Source organism: Fusarium pseudograminearum, chromosome 1 (assembly GCF_000303195.2).
Source record: "Fusarium pseudograminearum CS3096 chromosome 1, whole genome shotgun sequence".
Lineage (NCBI taxonomy): Eukaryota > Fungi > Ascomycota > Sordariomycetes > Hypocreales > Nectriaceae > Fusarium > Fusarium pseudograminearum.
The window spans coordinates 4,425,145-4,448,187 of record NC_031951.1 but is presented as its reverse complement, the minus strand read 5'-3'; the positions used below and the strand labels follow the sequence as shown (position 1 = coordinate 4,448,187).

Here is a 23,043-nt window from a genome sequence, read left to right as displayed (position 1 = left end):
GAACGGTCGTCCAAAAAGATTTCTTGTTGGGCTGAGTGGAGTTGAACTGGCAAGAAAGAATCTGGGGAGAAGGCTCGGGTCAAGACAGTGATAGATGGACGGATAATGTTGAAGGGTCGGCGGGTGTCCAAGGCTGAAGAGAATAGAATACCTAGCGGTAATGACGGGATGGAGATGTGGGCGTGGGCGACCGACAGAAGGAGCAGAGCAGAAGCGGCGGCGGAGTTGAGGGGCAGACGGGCCAAAGAGACGAGAGAGGAGACAGTGAGTGGAGGGAATAGCCCAACGCTATACCAGCAGGTACTTGGAGTCTGTGCTGCGCTGTGCTGTATGTGCTGTGATGTGCGAGCTGTTTAGGTACCAGGCTACTAGTGACCTATGCGCAGAGCTGCCCGAGCTGAGCTGAGCTGGGTATCTATGCAATGCTGTGCTGTACTGTGCTGACGACAAAGAATCAAGGTACTTGGGCCAGCTATGTTTTTCTTAGTCTTGAGGACTGTTGATGCGGAGTCTACAAGTTAACAATGTACCCGCCAACACCTCCCTACTACCTGTTGGCATATGTACCTGCTTATCTTCCTAACTGTATCTGATAACTATGAACCAAGTAGACATGAAGATACTTTGTAGATGGGGTATTGTGTGTATCTGGAATCGATTGAGTTTCGCCTGTGAAGCTTGTCCTGGACTTGTAGACAACACTGCGGATCTAAGTTTACGGAATTGAGACAACACCTTATACTGGGATAGTAGGAGCAGCTGTCAACCTAAGGACTTCTTTGATAATCAAGAACGCTAAAATGGGAGAAAAGTGACGCAGTAGAATGTTTATAACTTACCGGTATGTAGTAGTCAAGCTCTAATCCTTGATTCGGTTCGATTTTGGGTTGGCCTAGTTTGGCCTGGGCTTGAATTTGAACTTGGCTGCCACCAGATGATGATTGATCAATGAATGCATATGCGGGGGTTTAGGTGGACTGTAAACACGCGTAAAGTAAATTGTTGTCGTCTCGGGCTGACGTTCATTCCGGTGTGTAGTTTTATTCAATATCTAAAATGATATGATGAGGTGAGAGCAACGTCTGCACTGATGAAGCAACACCATTCGACACTCTAGTCCTTTACACTTGCAGTCTGGTCTGGGTAATATCAACTTTCCCAGGTCAGAGGCTTAACGCCACCAACATACTAGAATCGATGACTTGGTATTTTGAGGGGGACGATGATCCCAACAGCTCAGCCTACCTAACTAGATATTTCCTCAGTGTAACTGTCTTTGGGATGTAAGGTCGAATCAATTCCGTATTGGCAGATCTATCTAGGCTGGATCTCGACCTATACTGTACTAGCGGAGTCGCTGCAGGCACTCTAGAGTGCCTAATCTACCTATCCATGCAAATACATACAGTTCTTGTACCTGTCTTACTGCAGTGCATGAATCTCTCGATCTGTTCCTCATGCAATCGCAATACACACATTGCCTTCTTTGTGTCTAGGAGGAGGGGTTTAACCTAGGTATATCGGGCGCCTGATCCAATCCATGCCCACCAGGCCGATCGGCACCCGCTCATCCGCCCGGGGCCGTTTTGACATGTGCTCCAATTCAACTACAACTACTCATCAACTATATATCACATTTCTATTCAAGATTCTACAACGACTCTAAAAAGTTTCAACGAACTTTAATAATGCCCAGGTAGCTCTTCTGGGTGCCAAGCTATAACAACCATTTCAAGAGAGTTATTCCACAAGATGAACCAGGATGATCAAAAACCACCCGAAACGCACACAGGGGATAATACTCCCCTAGATTTGAAAGGCAAAGGAAAACATACAACGAAAGACGAGTCCAACTCAGTTGCCGACAGACTTCAGGCTTCCGGGAGACTGGTTCTTGATGCTTTTGGTAGCGGCCCAGAGCTGAGCGGCCAACAGTCAGCGAGAAAAGCTGACCCAAGTGGCAGCAACATCAACAGCATTGGCAAGATCTCATCGAGTACAGGTGAAGCATCCTCACACAAATTGCGATCATCAACCCAGGCTGCAAGCTTGCGCTCAAAGACAAATCTGGATTCCGGACCTTCTGTACAGGCATTCAACGACTTTGTTAGTGCCGACACCACGCTGGATATCGACAATAACAATGTCAACCTCAATCAAGAAGCACGAGATCAAATGTCCCACCTGAAAGCTATACCTAAATCACAGGATGTCAGTCAACAAGAGAAGCTGGATGGTGCAGCCGTTGTTAGCCTGCTGGATGGCCATTCGGATGAACTCGATGCTGTTTTGGTCGGAGCTCATGATCCGATTGCCGAGAATGATAGCGATACCCTCACACCAGAAGCGGCAGCCAAGCTTCGGGAAGCTCTCTTCTCTGCTAACTCGCCGTCCTCTGGTTCCAGGCTGGACGATCTACTAAACTTCAACCCTGAATTCCTAAACCAGCCAGGATCTGAGGCAGAGCTTGAACGACAGCTCTACCTAGGCACAATTGATCCCGATCAAGCGAGAAGCAGTTGGCTACAGCAGTGGGGCAACGTACTTGCTGGATATACCGACCATGTCTGGGGTGAACTTGAACCATTAATAGTTGAGGCCCGCAGGGAAGTCGAAGAGTCCAAAGCTCGAGGCCCTGAAGTAGTACCCGAGGCGAAAGCGCTGGATCGATTGCGGCAGGTCCTTGCACATGTTCGAGGGTACTGAAGAAAGTGTGCTGAGGCAAACAGCCCTTGCGAGGTGCTTAGCAATAAACCGAGACTGCCATATAATCCCATGGGATTCATTAATTATTCGTCCTTTAAAATATACCTGTTTAAGCACCTATATCGCACTCATTAGTTTGGAGACAAATGAGTTGAACGAGTTGCTCAGCCAACTAAACTACCTGGATTGACCAATGACATCATTCCAAGTCTGGACTAGACTCCCCGCCAGCTCAATGCTTCCCTCAATGCGCCTGTGCCGTGTTGCCCAAGCAGCCAAGGACATAAATAACCTTGCAAGGTGATCGATCAGGCTGTCTGTCTGCGCCGTCGCTGTACAACCTTGCACTTTTGACGTTATGGGCCAGGCCTTTGGTGAGAACCCCACTGAATAGCATCCTAGACCCCTTGCTAGAAGCCTGGAAGCTTACAAGGAAGCATAGCAAGAGGAAGGGTAAACTAAAAAGGTGAGAGAGAGTACGAGGATTTTATTGGGGCTTCCTTTCTACAAATTCGCATTCCGACTTCCACGTACTGCTCAAACGATACATACGACCTGTAGCAGAGAGTTTCAATCTTGCGGCTCTGCGTGCTTCTTCAATTCCTGCCTACGTACGCATTTTGTGCCAGTGTTGGCAAGCCCTCTCTCAACCATGCTTGGCTATAGTTGCTTCTTGCTTGCTTTTGTCGCAGCCTCAACATCAGCACAGAATATTCCAGAGGTTCCAGCAATAGCGACCGCAACCTCGACTGCGACATACTATCCGGCCTACATTCCACCGGCATCAGTCATCTTCAAGCGAGACGATTCATGCCCAGCCAACACATTCCGGTGCTCTGAGGAGCTTGGCGAGAGATTCCGCGACATTTGTTGTCAAAACGGCCAAACATGCGCTGTTGACGCCGATGACGAACCGGCCTGTTGCCCATCTGGGTGAGTATCATCTACGTGTGCGCCTTGCTAAACGGCTTTACTGACGATCCTTAGGGCTATATGTACAGGCACAGCTCCCGCTTCGGCTACCGGCGCAGCAACCGCTTCACCATCCTTCGTTCCCAATTCATATTTCGCTTTCCCCTACGCCGCAGCGACCTTCGAGAACGAGGCCTCGTGCACTTCGGCAGTTAGTGCTTGCGGGGAGAACTACGATCAATGCGTCAACTACCTTGGTGACGGAGGTCAATATGGTGTCACCATCGTTGTGCCCGGCGGTGGAGGCACCACCGTTGAGGGCGGTGGACAGGCTTTGGGCTCTTCCTCTGCAACTGCTGTCTGCTCAAGTTTGAGTTCACGTGCTTGTGGCAATGTTTCCAGTGCTGACTGTTCGGACTATGGAAACCATGCGTCGTCCTCTAACAGCCGTGGCTTATGGGTTGCCAGTCTCGGTGCAGGCATCACGCTCCTCAGTTTCCTAGTCTAAATCCAGGAAAACGCCAGTTTGCCATTGCGGACTGCCATCACTTGTAGACTATGAGATGCAGGCTCAGCTGTATCCCCGACTGACCGACTTTGCAGACTCACGCTTCCCGAAACAACGCAAGTTTGAAGAATTGTTCTAAGAGGGGGCACTGACGTGGCGGTAACAGTGATTGACGGCCAATTGATGAATCATATAATGAGCGCCCCAGGCTAAAATAACTGCGGGCTATGAAGCGTGCTTATGTTGTATATAGAATTGCAATCTGGCTTATATTAAACGGTTGACACCTTTATATATTTGAACATTTTCTATCGTTGTTTCTGCCAAACGCCCCTCCTAAATTGAAGTGATACTTCATGCAATGCTCTCTGTCGGCCACGATAATCACTCAGTTGATCTTGGTTCATATTACAGGCGAGCAGAACCTGCAGAATGACAACAAAATGGTTCTGATCTTGCTAAACTCCGTTATTCCTCACGACGTAGTCTATACAGTCTGGCAATTGAAGCATCTTAGCCATGCCGACACGACACAATGCCGATCGAAAGACAGCGGTGCTGACTTATATCGTCTTACCCACACTTCTAAGTTGGTCGTTGTCAAGAGTGCAAGCATGATATCGAAGGAATTTGCACCAGTTGACGATCAGTGGAACCTATGAAGAGGTAGGTAGATAAAAGGAATCCAGCCGACGAAAGCATAGGTACATAACTACAGCCCGCCCAACCACTGAGAGAATAAAATAAGTTCCTCGTGTCTGCACTTGTCACAAAAAGTCCATCCCGTCCGATTTGCCAGTTACTTCCACTCCTGTCTGCAAGGTGGCTCTTCAATTTAAAGTATGTTTGTCTTACTGTCCATGTTTCATACATTATTACTTCAATGCTTCCATATTAACTTCATCAATCTCAGATAATATATATAGCCATTAACTAACGCTAGGCACCACATTGCAATGACATCGAGATATGCCGATCATTGAAACTGATCCCTTCCGCCTATTAGGAACATCTCTCTTCTTGTTAAATTCAAGATTATCCATGGCAGTGCCTGCTCAAACGTTTCAAGAAAGGATAGATTCCAGTATATCCCTGGCAGGATCTCTGGTGTTTTCTCCAGCCTCGCTCGATATATCTTCATCCTCATCATCGAATGATCGGGCGAGAAAGAGCCGCGCCGTCAATTCTGCTTTCTCTAAGACATCCTCATCCATTGGAGATAGACGAGCACAAACCGCACCCAAGTCTTCATTGCGGGCAAGCAGTTGGGAAACGTTTTCAGCACGGTCGACAACTGAGCCCGGTACACCATTCAGAGCTGCACACCTACCCCCATAGCTGGAAGTATTGTGGCCATACTCAAGGTTGAACAGGTAAGTGACTTGGTCGTCTACAAGCGAGGCCTCCTGTTCCAGTCTTACATTCATATGCGCAATCTTGAAGCTGCTATGGTGCGCCAAATAGTTATTCTCGAACACTTCGTGAAAGTGCGTCGCCGCAAGAAGACGGGGACAGTCGGACTCAAGTGAAAGGTAGTGGTCCAGCAATGCAGCCAGCAAAGCCGCACCGTCATCACCATTCGTTCCCTTGCCAAATTCATCTACAAGGACGATACTTCTTGGTGAAGATGTCTTAATCGACAAAGCGGCTTGTTTCATGTCCCTCGCAAATGCACTTTCGCCCCCAGACATACTTTCTCGAGGTGAAATGCAGGTAAGAATACTCTCTGTAAGCCCAACGATAGCCTGAGTGGCTGGTACAAAGCTGCCGATGTGAGCAAGATACACAATAATAGCCGTTTGTTTCAAATACACGCTCTTGCCTGAGTGGTTTGGGCCTGTCAGGATTATAGCCTGGGGCGAGTCATCTTGCACTTCTGGAGTGCGTCGTGGCCCTGCAAAGAGGTGGCAGGAGTTTGGGACGAAAGCCGGTACAACAAGCTCCTGTAAAGGGTGACGACCTTCTTCGATGTGGATTACGCTTTCTTCCACGACCTGCGGTCCCCGCCAATTGTACTTTTCAGCACCAAGAGCCAGTGCAAGTATTGCATCAAACTCGCCGCACATGTCTGATGCTGAAAGCAAAGGTTCCTCATGCTTTAGCACTCTGCTGACCAGCCCATGTATGATCTCTACTTCTCGATCTGTGGATGATTAGCCCCTGATATCAAAGCGAGAATGGCTGTGTTACCCCCGATTTGGCAGTACATGTCTCCATATTCTTCATCCAGCTCTCGCATGTAGCTGTTCTTGTAGCATGCTGCACCGTCCGTATTGAACAGCTTCTCCCATTCTTCGAGAGTAGTGCCTTCTCCCTCGTAAAGCCCATTCCCTGTATCAGGGTTTGGTTCCACTACTGTGAGAAACCCGATTTGGGGTAAGAAAATGCACGATTGTACATACTTGCGTGCCCAGTCCGGCAATTCACGATGTACGTGGTTGATGACCTCTGTCAAGAAGCTATCCATGCCATCGTATTGTCGTTTAAGTTCGTCTAGCTGAGGGTCGATCCCGACCTTGACTGACGATCGACGACGTGCCTTGGATTGCTCAAAGTCGATTGTTTTATCGATCATTCCCTTAACAGCCACCAGACCAGGCGGCTGGATACCTTCAATTGCCTGGAGAGCATAGCTTCAGCTGAAGCCCTATAATTTCGTGATATGGGGGACTCACTTGCTTGAATAGAACGACATCGGAACCACCATTGAGTGATGCTATGAGTTCCCTCAGCGTCAGGGCGTGGGTCGTAAACCTGTGGATAGTTCCCCATACTCCTTTATCGAAAGACTGCCCAGCAGAAGGGAACTCAATGCCTTTTCGGAGCTGCGCGAACGTGGTGTGCAAATTACGGATCTTGCGGAGAGTTGATGTCAGCTGTGGCAGTTTATCGGCATTCTCAGGTTGCAGTAATACGGCAATGGACCTTTGCCGTTCTGAAATGATGTTGATGTCTAGCAAGGGCCGGAGAAATATTCGACGCAATTGTGTACGGCCCTGTGGTGTAGAAGCTAGATGTTGAAACAGGCCATAAACCGAAAGACTCTCTTTTGAATTGCTTTGATTTGCATCTGATCCCCATGCCTGACTGTTGGGGTGCATTTCAGTTTGGAGGATTTGTAATGACAAAAGAGTATCGTTACTAATGTACATATATGACGAGAGTGAGAACATGCGGATGTCAGCAACACGGAAGAGAACACCCGCTACCTGCCCGTCAGGGAGAAAGCCAGCAGATCTTCGACGAAGAATATCACCCAGCAGGGCGCCAGCACATCCTACCTAGGTTAGGTCAATATAATCAAAATATCAATGGGGTTTTACTCACTGAGACAGGACTGTTCATATTTATACACCCTCCGTATCGAAGTGACCGGAACGCACACGATTCGGGCAACGGATGTCCCGGTATTGATTCTTCGTTGGCATCATCTTCCATACCGGTTGAGAACACGATACCAGTAGATGATAAGGCTTGAGAGTTCAAACCCACGAGCCGCTCATGTGCCGTTTCAATCGAGAACTCGGAAGACTGTAATCCTCGAAAAATAATGCCGTTTGTAGCATCTTTAGCTTATTTGTTAGTCCCTCTTCATAGCTAGGTAAGGAAGTCATGCCAAGTCACTTGCCTCTTGGGGTAGCGAGTTTCTCAAGGTGGTCCCGAAAGCTGACGGGTGCCCTTGCCGACACAAGAAGACTATTTGGTTGAGCATGGATGAGAAACTGTCCCGCAATGTCCAAGGAAGCTGCAGAAATGTCTTCCGAAACTTGGAGGATTCCATCTGTAGTGGAAAAATATGCACACCCGATTGTAAAATCGTCTTTCATGTCCATGGCCATGACTACTTCATGCTGGACAGGCTCGCAGCTACTTCGAGGATTTTCTTCTTCGTGGGGAATGTATAGTTCGGGTCTAGCTGAGTAATGGCGAGTTAGATTGTAGCCATTGGGACTCGAGCGTAGCGAAGAACCAGACTGAGAAGATGAATTTCGTGTATTCCTACGCGTGGAGGCATGTCCTCCCCGAGCTCTACGACCTCGACCCCAACCACGGGCTCGGCCGCTGGAGCTAGAAGAACTCGAACCTGACGTTCTGGGCATTTTTGTCCCTTGAGTACTACCAGCTCTTGACGAAGAGGAGAGCTGCCCGGCGATGGTAAAAAGGAATATGGCATGACAGGATTGAGAGTGAACATTGGTCGTGCGAATCGCGGCAGGGCAAACCGACACAGTTCGACATGCTGGCGCTTTCCCCTTACACGTTTGGATTTGCTTTAGGTATGGACCTGTCTTCTATAGGAGGTAGGTACCTACCTAGGTTGGCGGGTTTGGTGGTTAGGAAGGAAGGATATAACGATGGCAGGAGCTCGAATTTCTATACTCGTCAGTGCAGACACCACCTTCCTTCACTCGAATATCCGTTATTGACAAACTCTCCATTGATCACAACTAATACACAATGAGTGAGAGCGTATTGATCTCGAGATATCTATGGGGCGAGATTTTGCGTTGCTTGCTTCGATAATTGCTTTTTATGACCTATTATTGGACATTCACCCATACGTATTTCTATGAGCAGTCAAAGGCCACATAATTCTCTGCGTCGCTAGACGACACCATCATGGCATTGGTGTTGTAGGATGGCAGGAGCAAGAAGTGTCATTTATATTATACCAAAGACACAAATTGCTGTCCTTACTTCTCCTCGGCCTTAACCCACTTCGTAAATTCGCGTCGTTGTTTACGAATGTCGATAAATCCAGGTCGCGCCTCAAGTAAACTGAAAGGATTTCCGCGGTAGTCCTTCTCCACCTCACCACTGCCAGTCACAAAACCAGCCTCTCCTTCGCGCTCAATCTTTCCAGCCCACTCATGCCACTTGATCGGTCGAAGCTGCGGTGTTCCCATGACCAGACCCAAAACGACTACCAAGGTTGCTACCAAGGCTTCGATGGAGATATCGATTGGAAGGGAGTGTGTTGCGAGCGGTTGCGGCTGGCCATGGTGCACGGCTGCTGATGAGATGGCCGAGTGTTCCTGCGCAGAGTAGCACCTAGGACGGCTATTAGCTTGTGGGTATTGAGAAAGTAACAATCAACTTACGCGTGCGCAAGAAGAACAAGACCAGTTACGGTCACGGTTTTAGAGATCCAAGTCATGCTGTGTCGAAGCTGGGTAATCTCGAAGGCGACGTTTTGGAATAGATACACTGAAGACAAGTGTTGGCCAGAGTTGCGATGACATGGATGAGAGACCAAAGACCAATGACTAAGCTTCCATAGTCTCCACCAACACCCACAACAGCAACTGACCAACTTCATGTCATGTTCAATGTCAACCTCAATAATTACGTCCATCATATTATACAACGACAAATTTAATTTAAAGGCGTTCAAAACCGAACAGGATCCATTTGATATTCAATAAGATTTTCGCATTCCTTCCCTTTCTAATAATACACACAATAGGAAATCCCTGTCTAAAGACAACTAATAACTAACTCGCTCAATATTGTATCATATCCAAAACCGCCTGCCTAACCAGAAGATACTCAAGGAAATTTGTTACAAAGTTTCTCAAACGCCGATCACTAGAGACCTTGTTCGGTCTGCGCATACCAATCCTCGAAGTGACCTGGTTCATCCATCACTTCAACTTTCCAATCGTCCTTGTTGCCTTTGAGGTAAGCGTCTTGTGCTGTAGTTTCTTCATACCCAGCCGTCACAGGCATCATGTCGTGGTCAGTCTCTATCTGCGGAATCCAACCTTCTTGTCCCAATGGGGTAGCGCCTGCGGGGAGCCCATCGTATGTGTCATACGGATTTGACCCGAACAGAGGAGTTGGTGCATTGTCAAAAGTTGATAGGGGGGCACCGTAGTAGTTGTGGGCAAACCCATCCAGGCCATGAATCGAGTATTCCAATTCTACAGGGGAAGCGGCTCTGCTAGTCATCTCGCTGCTGATGCCTAGGCCGTTGTACTGGCGCATACTCATGCCATATGGGTTCGACACCACCTGATCATATGGGAGAACATGAGGTCTGTCATGATGGGTGTGAGCGTACACATCATGGTAGGGTGCGGTTGATGGATCGCTCATAGAGCTGTTAACGGCATCAAAGGCGGTAGGAGAGGCTTCGCCCAGTCGTGAGACTTGACGATACCTGGACTTTCGCGCTGCGTTGGAAAGCCCGCGCCTGCCGTTCCATTCTGAGTCGTTGTCCGAATACTCCTCATCTCCATCATCGCCCTGTTTGGCCTTTTTCGGTTTCGAGGGCGTGAACTTGTATCCGGGATGTGCTCGCTGGTGGTTCACGCGCTCAATCCTAGCCCACTGATCGAATGCCTCTTTGAGTTGGACTGGTTCCAAGACCCATGCTGCGCCACAGACCTTTGACACATGTTGGTGGTTATTTTGAGCACACTGCGTCTTGGCAACGTCCTGGTATGCTTTTCGGTAAAGCATGAAGGCATTCATAGGGCGCTTGATCTGTCCTTGTTTTTTGTTGCGTGAGGTTTCCGAGAGTCTTGTTTCGGCAGACCGATTGACAAAGGTCTCGATATCAGCAACGTGGATGTTGGGAAAGTCTTTAGCAGATTCGGAAAGTGGTTTCGAAACAATGTTAGATGCATTCCTGGCTTTCTCAGCGCGGCTTCTCTTCTGCACTCGGCCACTTTTCACGGCTGGTGTTCTAGTCGTGAGCGACTTCTTAGCGATGCTGAGCCCACTGCGGGTTGTGATGGCCTCGCTAGTTTGGCAGGGCGCTGAGGGTGATGCCTCAGGGGTATACGGAAGATGAGCCTGTTGAGTCAGTTTGATGCTCGACACATGCTGAGTCTTACTTACATTGTAGCCAACTTCATCAGGCAAAGGTCCATATGGATTACTGGTAATTCCTAGGCCTCCACCGTAACCTATCTTTTTTCCTCCAAGGTCAGTCTCGAACATGTTATTCAAGGGATATTGCACTTACAAATGAAACATCACTTCTTTGAGAGTAGACTGTGGATGGCTCGTACACTGAAGAGTCATCCTCGCGGACGGGAGTGGAATATCGCGTGGCATATGGATAACCAGCGAAACTCTGTTCTGGACTCATGGTGCCTTGAGTGTGGGAGGTGTGTGCGTCCATCATGGCCGTTGGTCGTTGAGAGAAGCCGTCGGAGGACGATGGCGGCGTCGGTAGTATGTGTTGTTGCATGTCGCAATGCTCCTGCCACTGTCTGCGATTTTGACTCTGGTCGAAAGACGATTGGGCAAGGCTCAGGTAGAAGGATCGAGCAAGTGCCGTTAATATCAATGGTGTTGATGTTAATGGAGTTGGTAGAAAAGAGAATGTGTCAGTGTGTCAACCAAGTCTGGTAAAGTAGCCTGAATTCCGCAACGAAGCACAATGTGGTTGGAGAGTTAAGTCTGGTGTTGAGAAAGTAGATATTGGTCTTGTGCGGCCCTGAAGATAGAAGACATAGCAGAGTTCCCTTTGTTATGTTTCTTTGAGAGCCGCCGCATGTGGTTTTGTATGTACATCATGCCTGGGGACACTCTGATACCCTAGACTTGTCTACAACGCCAGGACCATGCCCACAAATAGACAAGCAACGTTTTGGTTCAAAGAGAAGCGGAGCAGACGACCATAATGTCAGAAAACAGACCGCAATGCAGGCCGTTGCCCAAAGGTTGATCTCTCCAAGCTGCATCTTCATGTGTCGTTGGCCGACCATCCATCCACCACACAACGCCCGGGCCAGGTCAAAGAATAGGTCAGAATAGAGCCCCTATGAGTTTAAGAGATAGGCCCGCTTGGCGTCAAGCCGCAATCCATTCAATAGAACTAGAATGTCATGCTTTCGATTGTGCTTCCCTGCATCGCCCTATTCGCATGCCACTAGTTCAGCCATGGCGCATTCCTTTGACGTGCCCCTCTCCGTCATCTGTCATCCCAACTTAGCTTCGGACTTTATTGACATGGATAGTAAAACATGTAGACAAGGAGTTTGGCTGGTTCGATTAATTAATTTATTATCCACAGGTGGTCTTTTGTTTAGCAACATAGGCATATCGTTGTCTGGTGAGGTATTCTCACAATCTCTGCCTGATGCATCACCGTTTTCTTTCTGTCTTGTATTGCTACCTACCTCCAGGTTTGTTCAATGGGTGGCTGCAGTATGTTTGCTCCAAGTGCCGGATAGCTGGGACCACGCGGCCACAAGCGGTGTTGCTGGTAAACGTCTGTTTGATGTCGCGGTAGCCGAACAATTGACCAACCAGATAGTCCATACTTGTCCAGCCTCATCAATCCCTGTCCTAGCCTGGTCTGTTGGTTCTGTTTTGGTAGATCATTTCCTTCCATCAGGACTATTCTGTTCTATTCTGTCCTGACGCCCAAAAGAGAAACATGCCTCTTTCTTGCAAGCTTTGACCATTTGTTCCTGACCACCATGTTTCAATGGTATGGTGTTGCTAGTTGACACCTTATTTTCGGTATGGGTTCGGCCATTCGCGTTTCGCGTTGGTGCAGTACGCTCGACCATAACTCCTGTTGGTCGCTCACTTGCCTGATTTGATCTTGAGGACGACATTAGAATTCATACAGATAAGGTAAAGTGGTGTTTTGTTGTGCTAAAATCAGTCTCGTTTGAGGTCCCATGACAAGCGATGTCTGTGAATACCATTGCATCTCTCCAATAAGAGCAGTAGGTCGGTTTGTTTCGTTAATGTTCGCCTGGTATTGGCTGTCAGATCAACTGTTAGAGCGGCTTAAAAACATCCGTGCCATGCCTAAACGAGGTTTTGGCATTGGTTGATGCAGCCGTGGCGTTTTGTAGACCTATGCCTTACCAAAGTTCTGTGTTTGGAGTTCTCATCGGTTTTCGAACGGTCTTGGTGGCTCTGAGTGCTTGGTTGGCGGAGTCAGAATCTGATGCTGTGGGGACGGCGATAGTGCGATAGGAGGTAATATTGGAGTAGCAGCCTTGAATCTGTTTGACTTGGCAGAATCTAACGGACGAGGGGGCGAGTGCTTTGTCGGAGAGAGCCCAGCGGTAGAGGGCAGTGTTCCATTCTGTTCGTGTGCTGCTCTGTAGATTTCGCGACTGATCTGAGGTGTACTCAACGCTGATTCAACTGTCTTATCCCCTTGAAAGCTGTCCATGCCTTTAGAAGGGCTGGGAGTTCGGAAAGACGTCATTGGACTGGTCATGACCACGCTACCTGAAGGGCTGCCCTGAATGCTAGCATCTAGCTTAACAGGTGCCGGGATCACCGGTGTCATCTTGGGTGTACCGAACAAGCCCCTGGTCGGTCCTGAGCGGGCGTCAATCGTTGTATTGATGAAGTCGGCGCCATTTGCAGTAGTGCCATGCGCAGTGGTCAGCAAGGCCAAGCCGTCTTCAACGCTGTCTTTGACTGTGTTGCGACTTCCATCAGATGTCTTGTCAACCCTTCGGAACTGCTCCCCATTGGCAAGCGATCCATCGTGACCCAGGGACCCACGCATCTCTGGCTCTGTGCCTGAACTGGTCAGACGGTTGAGTTTCAGTTTGATAGTTGGTCTGGGCCGCTTGGCCTCTTGCTCACGACGAGTGCAAGACGTACAAATGTAATGAAACTCTGGCTGGTCGGCGGCTTCTTCGCTAAGCCCCATACACTTGCTGTGCTGCCAGACATTACACCTCTCACAGGCTACGCTGTGAGCTCCGTCATCGACTTGGCCATAGAGACCGCAAGTGCAGTCAAAGATCCAGTCCTCTTCTTCCTCCTCCAGCTCTTTCAAAGCTTGCTTGTTTCTTTCGATCTCTACTTTGAGACGACGCTCGGAAACGCGTCCACTGCTTGAAAGATTCTTGCTGTCCTCTGAGAGTTGCGCAAGTTCTTCCTCGTGCTGAATACGCCGGGTCTCTCGTTCTCGCAGTCGCTGTTCTCGTGAGATCATACGTTTGTCGCGCTCCTTTTCCTTCTTGGTTTGTGCTAGCTCTTCTCGCTGTCTGTTTGCTTTTTCTTCTCGTCGCTGTCGCTCCTCTTCTCGAATATGTTCATCATGTTTCTGCTGTTCAATCTTTCCAGCAATTCGACTCGATCGCTTCGCGTTTGCCATTTTGGCTGCATTTGCTAGTTCGCGGTCTCGCTGTAGTTCCCTCCGTTGTCGAGATTGTTCTTGCCTTTCTAAAATCGGTACGAGATGCTCTTCTAGCTGGTCTCGTAGAATTTTTTCGTTTTCGTCGCGAGTCTTACGGAAACCGTCAACAACAGCTCGTACGTCGTCCAAAGTTACAGCAAGACATTCCCATGTCATTCCGCCGAGGCCGTCGTTTTCTGAAGGCGTCTCATCCTTCGTTTCTTGATCCGTTTCGGTCGCTTCTTCTTCGGCGTTCATATTACTGCGTCTTCGTTTACTTGAGCGTCGGCTGCCATATGATAATCTTGACTTCTTGGGCTTGGCTGTTTTGACGATTGGTGGGGCTTCTGTAAGTCGGTATATTCGGTTGTCGTCGAGCACAAAGTACGTTCTATCATTCGAATCCCAACCGTAGGGTTCTATCCGCTGCACGTATGTTAGTAAGTGTCGTATCCCTATGGTAATATTCACTTGCCCAACTTGTTTGCTCGGCATCCTTTTGCTCTTCCATTTTATCGCGGATCCGCTCAGGATGTATCATCACCCATTGAGTCAACTGTTGCATGACCCTAATCTTGAGGGAACATATGTTAGTCTTCGGTGCTCAGCCGCGCAAGGTGCAGAAAAAAGAGCCAACCTTTGTAAAGATATCGAAGTCGTTGAATTTCAGGGGTGCATCAGCAGTACCAAAAGGATTGTAATTCGGCGATTTGTTCGTGAACTGCTTGCGCATTTGGTCGTCGAAGATGTCATGCCTATGCTTGCGAGTTAGCAATAAGACTTGCGCATCAAATGGTGGAACATACGTTAAACCGCGATGCGACGAAACGAGTTTGAGAAGAGCAAGGGCAATATCTGTCAGCATGGTCGAGTTTGGTTTCAGGCACTCTGCCTCAATCTCCTGCGAACTGGAATGAGTAAATGATACGGATGATAAAAAGAGGATCTGGGCTCATCTGTGGCCGTACCTCGACGTCAATGGCTTCGTCGATTTTCGCAGCCTTGCCAAAGATATAGATCCATTGGCATAGATTCGCAAACTGCCACATATTTCGAATGCGGTGCTGCAAGGACGGCTCACTTTCGCCATCATCGCCGTCGATGGCTGCGAGAGGGCGTTTTCGAGACGGCATGATAAAAAAAAATGGTGATGTCGATGTAAGGACGATATCCAGTCGCGTCACAAATGTTCGAAGCGTGTTTAGTGTGTTTCCGAGGTCGCGAAATGATCCACATAGCGTGGCGCAGTCAGCCACAACCATATGCCATGCCATGCCTTGCATGGATAGAGCTTACGACATGTACTTCAGGGGACTAAAACCCCCACACTGTAACGGGTAGTTCTATAAAAAGCATGGGCCGGCTTTTCACCACAAAAGATGAAGGAGGCCGTCGTGCATACAGTGCGTTGGAGCTGCTGTACTGTCACAATCCTAGGTAGTATCTTAGCACTCCTGAGAAGTGAGAGAAGGGTGCAAGAACCCAGCAGTCTGGCTAACCTTCTTCCTCTAATGCAAACCATATTATATACGTCGCTTATTATTTGAAGCATTGACGATGCTTTATTGCCGCGACGGCCTCCATATATCCAACCTTTCTTGACATTGGACCTCGTTGGCGATTATTAGTCCCTTGTCTGCTAGTCCATGTCTTCGAACTCTTGGGATCAAGACGGGCGCCCTGCGCGCCGTCAGTCTATCCCGCTACAAGACCTAGATGGATCGCATGTCGACAATTCCCAAACCCAGGCCGGGCTTTTCTACCAGCAGCCGGCCTCATCTTCCTTCTCCGACACTCCTCAAATGTCTGCTAACGCTCCTGGCATCTCGACATATTGGGATCAGCCCTATGATCACTTCAACGACGATGTTAGCCCAGGATCGCCCATAGATCCCATGGCTCTGCAAGCTGCTTTGCCGCCTGGCATGGATCATCATGAGCCAAGTCCACCGCTGCCCTCTACGCCCGTCCGTACCTACGACCCTCCTGCTCCATATGTCGAAGATGCGCCGAGTACCGATTACGCCGAATCCGATCGAGTGCCGTTGACAGCTGGTGTTGAGCCCATCTCCGGTTCATTGTCCGCCAATAACCTGGACAGCCGGAATCGAGATAGTTTTCAGACCGTAGCCAGCGTGGAAAACAGCCCTTCTCGTGGCCGCAGCACAAGAAGTCTGGGCGAGGATTTGAGAGCCAGCTATGGGTCTACTCGAAATCGCAACTTTGGTGCTTCCCTCAACCCAAATGAGTACCCAAGACCTAGGTCGCCTTCTACATCAGGTGCCTTGTCGCGCGCTGGATCTATCGTTCGGGCAATGTCACAACGTGTCGTCAATATCAGCGGAGAGACTGAGGTTATCGATCATCGGGCGTCCAGGCATCGCTCACGTTCGCCCGTTGGACATAGTCAAGACAGGAACCGGGATACTGTGAATTCGATGTTCGCCGATACTTCATACCAACCGCAACTGGTTCGCTCATCCAGCGAAAAATCCACGCAGCCACGCTTCGGTGTGGAAGAAACTGAAGACCCAGAGCTACCAAGACCACCTCTGCCGAACCCTCTGAAAGGAAAATCATTGGGTATTTTCTCGCCAAATAACCCATTGCGGTTGCGACTTTGCGATCTTCTGGTCAACCCATATACGGAGCCTTTTCTTTTGCTTTTGATTGTCTTGCAGGCAATCCTTCTAGCAGTCGAGTCTGCCCCAAATGTGTTCGAGAAAGGTCGCCCTGATCGATGGGGTAAGCATGCTATCGATTGGGCCATGCTTGCACTTTTTATAATTTTCACTCTGGAGATCATTACGCGCATCATAGTGTCCGGGTTTATACTCAATGCGCCAGAGTATAGCACGATTGATCGCAAGCGTGGTATTCGAGCTGCAATTGCAGATCAATATCGTGCCGTTTTCCAGCCTGAGCGTATCAAGTCTGTAAAAAAGGCGTCGCAATACAACCCAGAACCATCGGCGATCTCTCGTTCCTTCACGACCTTCATGCAGGGTCAGCAGGCTCTACCAAGAACTTTGGAAGAACATCAGAGGTTTCAACTTGCTCGCCGGGCATTCTTACGACATTCCTTCAACCGGTTTGACTTTGTTGCCGTCGTTTCGTATTGGATAACTTTCTGGTTGAGCGTTTCTGGACTCGAAACGAAACATGACATATATGCGTTTCGAATGTTAAGTTGCTTGCGGATTCTGCGGCTGCTGGCATTGACAAATGGTACTGCGGTAAGTACGAGATGATTGATGAGTGGTGGAAATGAACTTACAAGTTGTTAGATCATTCTTCGGAGTTTGAAGAAAGCGACTCCGCTACTGGCCCGTGTCGCTTTTCTCATCACGTTCTTTTGGCTACTTTTTGCCATCATTGGTGTGCAAAGCTTTAAAGCAAGTCTGATGCGGCAATGTGTCTGGTTGGATCCGCTTGAGCCTACAAACCTAGATGCTTCGTACACGAATTCGGATGCCTTTTGTGGCGGTTACTTGAACAATCAGACAGGAGAGACCATGCCTTGGCTCAAGTTTAACAACTCGGACTCCTTGACAGACCTTATAAATGGGACCAAAGAAGGGAAAGGATTTCTGTGCCCTCGAGGTTCCATTTGCCTTCAACAGTCCAACCCATATAACGGGACTGTCAACTTTGATAACATTTTCAACTCCCTGGAATTAGTTTTTGTTATCATGAGCGCCAATACCTTCACTGACCTCATGTACATGACAATGAGCTCTGATTACTTTCAAGCTGCACTCTTTTTCGGTGCAGGAACCATGATCATGATGCTTTGGCTCACGAATTTACTCATCGCCGTCATCACATCGTCCTTCCAAGTTATTCGAGAAGAGAGCAAGGCTAGTGCATTCACAGTCAGTGAAGAACCGCCCGTTCAAGCTCATTCAGATGAAAGACTTCGCCGCACATCGTCGCTACAACGTGTCTACCACAAAACCAGGGCATTTTGGATTCTTGTTATTGCGTTTGGGCTAATATGCCAGGCTTGCCGTAGCGCAACTATGTCGTCGAAAAGAGCTCGGATCATTGACACGGCAGAAATTATTATCACCATCCTTCTTGATATAGAAATGATCATTCGGATTGTTACTGACTGGAACTATTTCCACAAAAGCTGGCGGAATATTTTTGATCTGGGGCTCGCCATTATTACCTCTATCATCTTAATACCTCCGATTCGCCGTACAAGAGCGTACTGGTGGTTGACAGTTTTTCAAATTTTGCGAGTTTACCGCATCGTTCTGGCAGTACCTGTGACACGAGAGCTCATTCTGCTCGTTCTGGGAAATGCTGCTGGTATTGGAAACCTGATGTTCTTTGTTTTTCTCATGACCTTCTTGGTTGCCATCTTTGCTGCGCAACTATTCAGGGGTCAGATACCTTTGTATGATGATGGTGAACTCAATCGCATATCGTTCTACACCATCTACAATTCATTCCTAGGTATGTACCAGATCTTGACGAGTGAGAACTGGACAGGGATTCTCTATACTGTCACATCCTATACAAGATACAAAAACACTGCTTGGGTCGGAGCTATCCTATTGATTGGATGGTTCATTGTGGCGTTTTTCATTCTCGTCAATATGTTCATTGCTGTTATTCAAGAGAACTTTGATGTGTCTGAGGATGAGAAGCGGCTTCAGCAAGTCAAGGCTTTCCTTCAAAGGCGTGATCTTGGTGCCTCTTCCAGCAACCTGGCCCTCTCAACTATCTTTGGGTTTTCGAAATATCGCAAAAATAAGGACCCTCTCGATTACGGGCCTGCGACGGTCGAGATGCTCCTCAAAGATGCGGTTGTTCGTGAGTTCTTGGACGACCAGATGAACCCAAAACCAGAACACCATGGACCTGTTAGAAGTGCAACCACGCTTTTGGGTGGTGAGATCAAGCCCGGCCGATTTTCCGCTGTCTGGGGGAAAATTAAAGACTGGTTCAGCGATAGGGAACCGAATCCGTTTTACTCGAGCCTGAGATTTGATGGTGCGAACGACACCTCCGATCCTCGACAAATGGCCGAGCAGGCTATGTCTGCAACGATGACTCGAAGAAGAGCTCAGCGAGAATATCTTGCCAAGTATCCCAACTACAACAACTCATTGTATATATTCACGCCCAACAACAGCCTGCGCCGGCTTTGTCAGCGGGTTGTTGGCCCTTCCCGTGGTATCGAACGAATCGATGGCGTGGTGCCTGATACGGTGCTTTGGTATTGTTTCACGATATTCGTCTATACCGCAATCGCGGCGATGGTCATTCTTGCATGTATCACCACTCCTCTTTACCAGAAGGAATATCAAGAACAGCACGATTTCAGTATTAGGAACTGGTACATCTGGACTGATATGGCCTTTGCCGTCATTTTTACAGTGGAAGCCGGGATCAAAATCATTGCAGACGGACTCTTGTGGACCCCAAACGCATTCTTGCGCAGCTCGTGGGGGTTCATGGACTCTATTGTCTTAGTGACCCTCTGGATCAATGTTGTCACGCTTCTCATCAACGATGGCGCTATTTCCAGAGCCATCGGCGCATTCAAGGCCCTTCGTGCCCTCCGCCTGCTCAATGTTAGCAATAGCGCTCGAAATACCTTCCATGATCTCATTATCGTTGGTTGGTGGAAGATCTTAGGCGTAAGTTGTATCCCGTTGTTTGCAATCGTGCCTCTTGCTAATGGAATTTGATAGGCTGCCTTCGTTTCTTTGTCTTTGCTTATCCCGGCTGCCATTTATGGCCTCAACTTATTCAACGGACTACTTTTATCTTGCAATGACGGTAGTGATGGAATCAACACGATGGATAACTGCTTCGGAGAGTTTGCAAGCACGCCGTTCAGTGATGATTGGCCAATGCTTGCCCCGCGTGTTGCTGCAAACCCTTTCTACAGTTTTGACGATTTCGGCTCATCTTTGTTCATCCTCTTCCAGATTGTCAGCCAGGAAGGATGGACGGATGTATCTTTCGCTGTACAGGCCATAACCGGCCCGTTCAAGCAACCTTCTGACCTGGCCTCACAGGGAAATGCTGTCTTCATTGTCATTTTCAACCTGTTGGCGACCGTCTTCGTACTCACACTGTTCATCTCTGTGTTTATGCGTAACTACACAGAGCAGACTGGCGTTGCCTATCTGACGGCTGAGCAGCGCTCGTGGCTAGAATTGCGCAAGATTCTTCGTCAGATTTCGCCTTCTAAAAGCTCTTATGATGATTCCGAAAAGAGCTGGAAGAAGTGGTGCCATAAAAGAGCTATTGAGAAGAAGGGCAAGTGGTATCGGACAATCACAGTCATTCTGGTACTGCACTTGATTGTTCTTGTTTCAGAGTTCGCCGACGAGCCGTGGTGGTGGACAAGATACCGTGACTTTGTTTTCTTCGCCTTCATTGTGGCATATACTGTCAACATCGCTATTCGCATCATTGGTCTAGGCTGGGTGCGGTTCAGGCGAAGCTCGTGGGACCTATACTCGCTTTTCATTGTCTTTGGCGCATTTGTTTCGACCTTTGCTCTCTTGGTTTCAGATACTGAACTGGAAGCATATGTTCAGCTTCACAAGGTTTTCCTGGTAGCCATCGTGCTATTGCTCATTCCCCGAAACGACGCGCTAGATCAGCTTTTCAAGACTGCGGCAGCCAGTCTGACGGTAATTGGCAACTTGCTTGCGACCTGGCTGGTATTCTTCCTTGTTTTTGCTATTGCAATGACCCAAGCTTTCAGCTTGACACGGTTCGGAGCGGAGACAAGTGCAAACACCAATTTCAGAACCGTTCCCAAAGCCTTGATTCTCTTGTACAGGATGAGTCTTGGTGAGGGATGGAACGCAGTCATGGAAGACTATGCCAGTATCGAACCACCGCTTTGCGTTATCGATGAAGGTAATTTCTTCAACAGTGATTGTGGCAGCAAATCATGGGCAAGAATTCTCTTCATTGCTTGGAACATTGTCAGCATGTATATCTTTGTGAACCTGTTTGTGTCACTCATTTACGAAAGCTTCAGTTATGTCTTCCAGCGTTCGAGTGGCATGGCAGTTGTGGATAGAGATGAGATACGACGGTTCAAAGAAGCATGGCGTAGCGTGGACCCGGCGGGCACTGGATACATCACAAAGGCGGCTTTCCCTCGGCTGCTGGGCGAGCTATCAGGCGTCTTCCAGATGCGTATATACGATCCTGAGGACAGTGTTCACTCCATCCTGGAGGACATCAGGGACGATGTGAAACTGACGCACCATTCGTCGATTGCAACAACAAGTGGATTCAGCGGGATCGACTTGAATAAGCTAAACGCTAGGCTGAGGCGCATAGACTCAGAAAAGGTCCGCCATCAGCGCCGGCGATTCAATACTTTCTACGAGGAAGTTTTAGTTTCTGCAGACCCAGACAGGGGCATTTCTTTCACGAGTGTGCTGATGATTCTGGCTCACTATAACATTATCAGCGACAACAAGAGTTTGAGGTGAGTTCTTCAATCTAGACTGCACCGTTGGTCTCGGTTCTAACCGAATGCACAGGCTCGAAGAATTTCTGAGACGTCGAGCACGTCTCCAACGAGTTGACGACCAAGTCCGACGTGGCGTGGTCTTGGGCTTCTTCGACACATTGTAAGTTACAAAACATGAGCTTTGGGAGGCTTGTTTAGCCACTAACACCACTATAGATATTACACACGACAGTTTAAGAAGCACTTGATGCGCAAGCAATCGGCGCGGATGACTGCCGTTCCACAGCTGAATATCCCGGAGATCATGGTCGAGAACGATTTGAGTGAGGATGAGACCGGCAGAGCAGGGTCAAGATCTCCTCTTTCACCAGCCTCACGCCCGTCAAGTGTCGACGCAGGAGAGCCACGCAATTGGTTGGGGTCTGTGGATCTGTCGTTGCACGATACATCATGGAGTCACCCTCTCAGCTTCCCCAGAGCTGCACCTCCATCACCAACGATGCCTACCCAACCTTCGGCTTTCAGTTTCGAGATTGAAGAGGACGAGCCTCAGCAACCTACAGCACAAGCGAGAACCTCAGCCCCCACAGGACGTGAGAGTAACCATTTGGACCCAACCAGCCCTTTGCAAGTCCGGGGAATGCTTGACGATTCGGTTTGGGGCGAAAGCATTCGCCGAAGTGCTACAGTCAGGCAGACACAGAACCGGTCATAGAACGGCCACAACGGCTTTGACTGATGATGAAGCCGCAAGGCGTAATGGAGGAGATAGGTACAGGATGCTGTGTACATCAGTTGATATGAGACGAAAATATTGCAAGGCGTTTTGTTTCTTCTTTCTATTCTAATGGAACAATATGGCAATGCATTATATGGAAGCCAAATTCAGGACGATGGATTCATCTCGTGGCATGATTCAAACCTAGGTACGGCGTTCCAGGTCAGTGTTAAAGGCTTAGAGCGAAGGGGGAGGCAAACAGGGTGGTCCCGGCTAGGTACAAGACTTTGTTTCGGTCGATCAAAAATAGATATCTGCCTTTTTATGCACAAGACGGTATATACGCAGTCCGTGCCACGGCACGCAACATCCAGCTAATCATCCAACCAGGTCTGGTGCTGAGGCTTGTTTGATCAACCCAAGAGTGCACTATGTATCTGCCTGCGACAAAGAATCCTTGCTTTCGTAGTAATAGTTTGCGAACGACTGTTTCAGCTGCTAGTCTTGACGTTGAAATGATCCGTGCGTGCACCCACATTCCCGTCCTCAACGACCCTTGGCAATCCTGATACAAACGACAAGGACGGTGCGATGGCGCCCAGGAGGATCCTTTTTTGCCGGGT

General features: G+C 48.7%; 7 protein-coding genes across 7 annotated transcripts, besides 1 other annotated feature; 3 read left to right on the top strand and 4 right to left on the bottom strand.

Moving 5' to 3' along the window:
* Positions 1–311: 311 nt before the first annotated feature.
* Positions 312–346: a microsatellite.
* Positions 347–1,752: 1,406 nt separating this feature from the next.
* On the top strand, positions 1,753–2,706 carry FPSE_11542 (uncharacterized protein; the record flags this gene model as incomplete). The annotated part of the gene is made up of 1 exon (XM_009264659.1): positions 1,753–2,706. One exon carries the CDS (start codon positions 1,753–1,755, stop codon positions 2,704–2,706), a length of 954 nt encoding a protein of 317 aa, XP_009262934.1.
* A 652-nt stretch (positions 2,707–3,358) lies between these two features.
* Positions 3,359–4,126, top strand: FPSE_11541 (uncharacterized protein; the record flags this gene model as incomplete). The annotated part of the gene is made up of 2 exons (XM_009264658.1): positions 3,359–3,639; positions 3,694–4,126. 2 exons carry the CDS (start codon positions 3,359–3,361, stop codon positions 4,124–4,126), a joined length of 714 nt encoding a protein of 237 aa, XP_009262933.1.
* Positions 4,127–5,190: 1,064 nt separating this feature from the next.
* On the bottom strand, positions 5,191–8,226 carry FPSE_11540 (uncharacterized protein; the record flags this gene model as incomplete). Its single annotated transcript, XM_009264657.1, has 5 exons — positions 5,191–6,269; positions 6,317–6,746; positions 6,802–7,407; positions 7,454–7,657; positions 7,798–8,226. The coding sequence occupies 5 exons, from the start codon at positions 8,224–8,226 to the stop codon at positions 5,191–5,193; spliced, it is 2,748 nt and encodes a 915-aa protein (XP_009262932.1).
* Positions 8,227–8,820: 594 nt separating this feature from the next.
* FPSE_11539 (uncharacterized protein) lies at positions 8,821–9,284 on the bottom strand (the record flags this gene model as incomplete). The annotated part of the gene is made up of 2 exons (XM_009264656.1): positions 8,821–9,178; positions 9,229–9,284. The coding sequence occupies 2 exons, from the start codon at positions 9,282–9,284 to the stop codon at positions 8,821–8,823; spliced, it is 414 nt and encodes a 137-aa protein (XP_009262931.1).
* A 431-nt stretch (positions 9,285–9,715) lies between these two features.
* FPSE_11538 (uncharacterized protein) lies at positions 9,716–11,327 on the bottom strand (the record flags this gene model as incomplete). The annotated part of the gene is made up of 3 exons (XM_009264655.1): positions 9,716–10,927; positions 10,973–11,044; positions 11,100–11,327. 3 exons carry the CDS (start codon positions 11,325–11,327, stop codon positions 9,716–9,718), a joined length of 1,512 nt encoding a protein of 503 aa, XP_009262930.1.
* A 1,659-nt stretch (positions 11,328–12,986) lies between these two features.
* On the bottom strand, positions 12,987–15,373 carry FPSE_11537 (uncharacterized protein; the record flags this gene model as incomplete). The annotated part of the gene is made up of 4 exons (XM_009264654.1): positions 12,987–14,666; positions 14,878–14,995; positions 15,047–15,141; positions 15,209–15,373. The coding sequence occupies 4 exons, from the start codon at positions 15,371–15,373 to the stop codon at positions 12,987–12,989; spliced, it is 2,058 nt and encodes a 685-aa protein (XP_009262929.1).
* A 513-nt stretch (positions 15,374–15,886) lies between these two features.
* On the top strand, positions 15,887–22,417 carry CCH1 (the record flags this gene model as incomplete). The annotated part of the gene is made up of 5 exons (XM_009264653.1): positions 15,887–17,476; positions 17,528–19,894; positions 19,949–21,717; positions 21,773–21,862; positions 21,919–22,417. The coding sequence occupies 5 exons, from the start codon at positions 15,887–15,889 to the stop codon at positions 22,415–22,417; spliced, it is 6,315 nt and encodes a 2,104-aa protein (XP_009262928.1).
* Between the last annotated feature and the right edge of the window lie 626 nt (positions 22,418–23,043).